The following is a 5,142-nucleotide window of genomic DNA, read 5'->3' as shown; positions in this document are numbered from 1 at the left end:
ACTCTCACAAACATCCATCCAAGTATTGAGTAAAGCAATAAATTCAACAAGTTTACTATCTAAGCTTGCAGGCTTATAAAAGACTTTATCACCGTGTCTCAACTTCACACTTATGTGTTAAAAGATTTTTTTGTAGATTAAATTTGCATTAGCGACAACCTAGCCTATTGAGACATAATCAATTATTATTAGTTCAATGAAACCGTTCAATGTCTAGGGAAACCTTACGTTTTATCATAAACCAATGTCGACAATTTACTCAATGCTATGAATCTTGCATAAGATTTAGTACCACATCAAGGGAACCCGATCAGACGGTGTTTAATTTAATACTTATCTGGATTAGAGTAGAAACGAAACTCAGTTGCAATTCTTAAGGTATACATGATATATAATATGTAGGTCGAGTGGCAATGACGTCACGTACCTTAAAGGTGGCTTAGGCCGATTGAGTGGTGGATCTGAGTCAGTAGGTCCATCGTCTTTAGGTGAGACAGGTGAGAGCGGCGTGGCGGCGTGGTCGCGGTACAGCCGCAGTCGTACGTCGGCGCCGCACGCGCGCAAGAACGACACCGCGTCCGTGTGCGACATGTTGGACATTGGCGTATCGTTCACCTGAAATATAACATATGTAACATTACTGTTGGATAAATTTTAGCGAATATTGCAGCAATTACTACTTGTCTTGGATTCAAATCTCATCATGTACCAATGTGATTTAATAGAAGTTTTTACGGTGAAGGCAACATCGTGTTGAAACCTGCACATATAGGCGAAGAAATTGAAACTTATGTGTGAAGTCAACCAACCATCAGTGAGCCAGCGTGGTTAGCCTGACTCTAACTCAGGGTAGACTCCGAGTCGCTCAGTGGCAACGCAGTGAACTGGTGATGATGAATTACTACTCAAAGGTCTAAGGAGTAGAAAGAATTATGAATAGTTTTCCTTACCGCGACGATCCTGTCCCCTGGTTGTATTCTGCCATCGCTAAGCGCTGGTTCCCGCACGAGCGCGCGTACGTAGTGCCCTAATGCACTGTGATCCTCCTTCCGCAGAGTAAAGCCCAGAGAACCGTTTACCTTCGTCATCACTATGTCGAATTCCTGCCATTATTAAGAACATATTATTAAATAATTTAATGTCGAATAACGACAGTCAATTAGACTGCGATTACAGTTTTAAAAAGGTAATTAAAAAGTTCGCACTTTAAGCTTTCAAATAACAATATTATCAACGGAAAACAGCTCGCATTATTGTTACACAATCAGTGGAAGCAAATATAAGTGTAATAAAAACAAAAGCCATCCATTCATTACGACGCTTCCAAGGAACGGGTAATTACTCGAAAATACATTTGCAAAATTTGTACGGGCAACGGAGCGGTGTTTCATCAGAAGGTTTTAATTAAAACGGATTATTCAACTTTTAACGGCTGATACTCTAAAGCTATTGAATAATTTACTCACCACCGATCCATCATCCTGCAGCCGTGAACAAATAGTTTTATTAAATGGGAAAGGGTTATCTAGCCGACTATAGGATATTCAATCAATTAAGTACGCATTTTACAATTAACTAGCTGTTCCCCTGCGAATTCATCCGCATAAAACTATGAACATTTTATTTTATTGTTTACATGTGTCAAATAATCAATTGCAAATGTCAAAATACCAATTACCTGACTATAGCAATTTGGCTTTCTTGATGTTGGCAGCAACTTATGGTCTCTTTCCCACATTAGGGTTTTTATCCAAAATATTAATGCCCTATGTTTAATGGCGTGAAAATATATAGCCTAAAGCATGACGTAAGTGCAGGGCTTTTTATTCCAAAAAGCATTATTAAAAAATATGCTATAATTGCTGACATTTTAAGTAACAAAAAAGTGTGTGTTTACGCTTTATTACAATAGTATAGATTGCCAATATTATGATCTTCGTTTGTATAGCGGATATCAATAATGAATGGAATATAAAAGTTTGAGTGTAATAAAAACGCATTAGTTAGTTAAGTGTAAGAAAACTCAGGATTAATTGCATCGAGATAAAACAAGGCGATCGACAGTTGTTTTAATTGATGATCCACTCACTGAACTAAGATATATCTGAGGATTACAGAGTACCAAGCCCGCGTCTTAATGTAAGAGAAATACATTTATCTTAATCGTTTCTAATATTTTATTCTTAGTTTAAAATAGTTTAATGTTACTCTCTTAAGACATTAAATTGGTGTGAATCGATTTGATACAAAATACTAATATTAAAGGGAAAATAAAAGAAGTCTAAGGAAACACAAAAGACAGGCGTGAAGTGGAAGCAATTCCGCGTTTCGTCTACTGAGTGTGGTGGCGGAGGCCCAACTTTAGTCCCTTTCCTGTGCCACCCTTTTCTTATAAGAAATGGAATGGATGTGATAGTGGAGACGCATAGGAAGGGGAAATATCCTCTTTAGGTGCGTCTCCTCCTCCGTCGATTTAGGGTAGGCAACGCATCTGCAATTGCGGATGTCTATGGGCAGCGGTCGCTTCACCATTTTGGCGGATTTAGGCGGCATCTCGCTCGTTTGTCACATTATTGTATAAAAAATAACATTATAAATCAAGTCATATAAATTTCCTTTTTACTATTAATTCTTTGTATATTAGCCCTTTTAAATGATTTTCCAATTTCAATAAGGTTTAGTTACTTACTTAAATATTGCTCAAATTTTTGTCGAAATTACAAAAGAATTTTAGATTATATTAATTCCATAAAAAATACTTTTTATGCAAAACCCGACTGATAGCATTCGTTGGAATACTAAAATATTTTTTTGTACAAATCTAATTCGAATACGCCAGATTTGTTTTCGATTCCGGCCGCTTTTTCTCTCAAGGGTTGAATATCTAAACTCGCAGCGTTAATGGCGACTATCAATAAAAGAAATTGCCCGACCGTTTACTTTTCACAATGACTGCTCCGCTACTTCTGAATCGGCAGCCGTTTAAATTTATAGGTCTTTATATTTAATTACCCAAAGAATTTTTGGGATGAAAATTATTATTGTAATTGTTAAAGGCTACGTGAAATGTAAACGAAGAAGCGTACTAAGAAGTTTCATTCTTTTTCAAATTTTTAATTTATTTCAGATTTAATCCTGGCAATATTTTCGTTCAGAGGAATCAAAAAGAAAAAATGAATAACAGAAAAATTGTAGGAAAAAGAGGTTTACATGTCAGTTTTTTTTATTTCTTCTAGCACATTTCTGGTATAATCTTGTCGAAAAACGGAAGTATTAAATGTATTTATATGCATTTAAAACTACATTGTTCATACTATATCACACATAAAAAGACGTGTTAATCACCAGTACAATTCGCAGTACAATAACTTGTATTGTAGAGCAATGTACAGGCCGTTGTTAGGAACATAGTCGTGATATTCTACAGCTTTAGGGTCGTATGAAAGCGATAATGGTAACATTATGTAAACTGCCTACATTGATAGTCATTGTCTATTCAATAAATTATCAGTAACTACGGAAACTAGTAGTAGACTGTATTTGACAATATTACATGTAATTAAATGAAAAATTCATTCATTATTTATCTAGAAGAATCTATACTATTATAATAAAGCGTAAACACACACTTCTGTGTTGCCTAAGATGTCAGCGATTTTACAGTATATTTAGCATATTTTTACACATTTCTTTCTTTAATATAAAACCCTACACCTACGTCACGCTTTAGGCTATATTTTTTCACGCCATTAAACTCAGGAGCTAAATATTTTGGATAAATACCCTAATCTGGGAAAGAGACCATAAATTGCAGCCAACATCAAGGAAGCAAGATTGCTAAGAATTGTCATGTCTTGTCATTTTGACATTTACTATTAATTTTATTTCATTGTTTACATTTTCAAAATTCATGCGGATGAAGCCGCACGGGAACAGTTAGTTTCTAATAAAACAATATATCAAAGCTGACTAACGAATTATTTACATTGTATCTAGCGTTTTCGTTTACATTGATAAAGTTGTTAATGTTTTAAATCGTTGTACTCACTCCATACTGTATATCGTAGACAGGTAGCGGTTTGTCCAGGTCTGGAAGGTGTAGATCCCGTCTGTCTGGTTCAGGGCTCGCTTCACGTCGACCCCTGCCTTCTGACGACGATGTGGTCGCACTGCTAGTTGTCTGAGATAGCCTGCAATAAAGTCTTAATTAAAACATCCTATAGTATAAATGAGAATAAAGGTAATAGGACATTACAAATGTTTTCATACATTTGCTAGAGAAATAGATAGGCTGTTCCATCGTAATGAATCCGAGCAAATGAAAAGCGAAGGTACCGAAAGTATGCATAAAATACAGGCTAAGAAAGATTTACATAGTCAAGACAGTGTGATATCGATTTTTTACAACTAATAAAAATGGTCTTAATATCAATGTTTAAAAGGGTCAGGTATTCTGGTACTATTTCAGGTATTTATAGAATCTATAGTAGATGACTACGTAATAAGGACTAGAACGACATAATTAACATTGAGTTTCCTGTGCGTCTTTGTATGCGTAGTAACAACTTTATGTGGGCTTGTTTCTCTGATTATCTTGTCATACTATGTAAGGAATGGGGCCGCGGTTGCGCTCGCCTTTAATTTCAAAGTACACGGCCAGGCTCGTTTAGATTACCACGGTCGACATCTACAGAATTATTAATTGCCAATTGGATGTCTTAATTTAGTACTTTAGGTCATATTGTTTTTTCAAAATTATCTATTGGCTAGAATTATTAACTTTTTCAACAATTTTTAGGTAAAGAAATATTTGCTTGGTCATTATAAATAAACAAAGGTAATTGTGTGTGTTCATTTTTTTTATTTTATTTTATTTCTACACTTTGATTTTAACATATTCGGGAAGTAAATATTTAGTTTTAGTATATTAGTTTTTAGTATATTTTAGAGGTTTTCACTAAAGACAAACCGTGCGAGTCGACGAGTAGAACACAATTTTAAGTGTAACAGTAAAGAAGCAGAGCGCCTTGACTACATTGTACTCTTGTGAAACTATAATTACCGTGCATGTAAGGGATGGCAATTGAGTGGGTCTAGCGGCGGTAGATGCGGCGGGTGCGGCGTGCGCACGGGCGGTGTGGG

At 35.6% G+C, this 5,142-nt stretch overlaps 1 protein-coding gene across 1 annotated transcript in view; it reads right to left on the bottom strand.

Annotated features, from left to right (window-relative positions):
- Window positions 1–5,142, bottom strand: part of LOC106101965 — a 71,437-nt gene that overhangs the window by 3,553 nt on the left and 62,742 nt on the right. The window contains exons 5-8 of the mRNA XM_013281356.1: window positions 5,063–5,142; window positions 4,049–4,190; window positions 951–1,103; window positions 428–615 (exon numbers count right to left, since the gene is read on the bottom strand). Of these exons, the coding sequence (XP_013136810.1) occupies window positions 428–615; window positions 951–1,103; window positions 4,049–4,190; window positions 5,063–5,142 (563 nt within the window). The remainder of the gene's footprint in view (window positions 1–427; window positions 616–950; window positions 1,104–4,048; window positions 4,191–5,062) is intronic.

The sequence above is a fragment of the Papilio polytes genome, unplaced genomic scaffold (assembly GCF_000836215.1).
Source record: "Papilio polytes unplaced genomic scaffold, Ppol_1.0 DF823934.1, whole genome shotgun sequence".
NCBI classification, from domain to species: domain Eukaryota; kingdom Metazoa; phylum Arthropoda; class Insecta; order Lepidoptera; family Papilionidae; genus Papilio; species Papilio polytes.
Note: the sequence above shows the minus strand (reverse complement) of the source record. Positions and strands in the feature narration are given on the sequence as shown.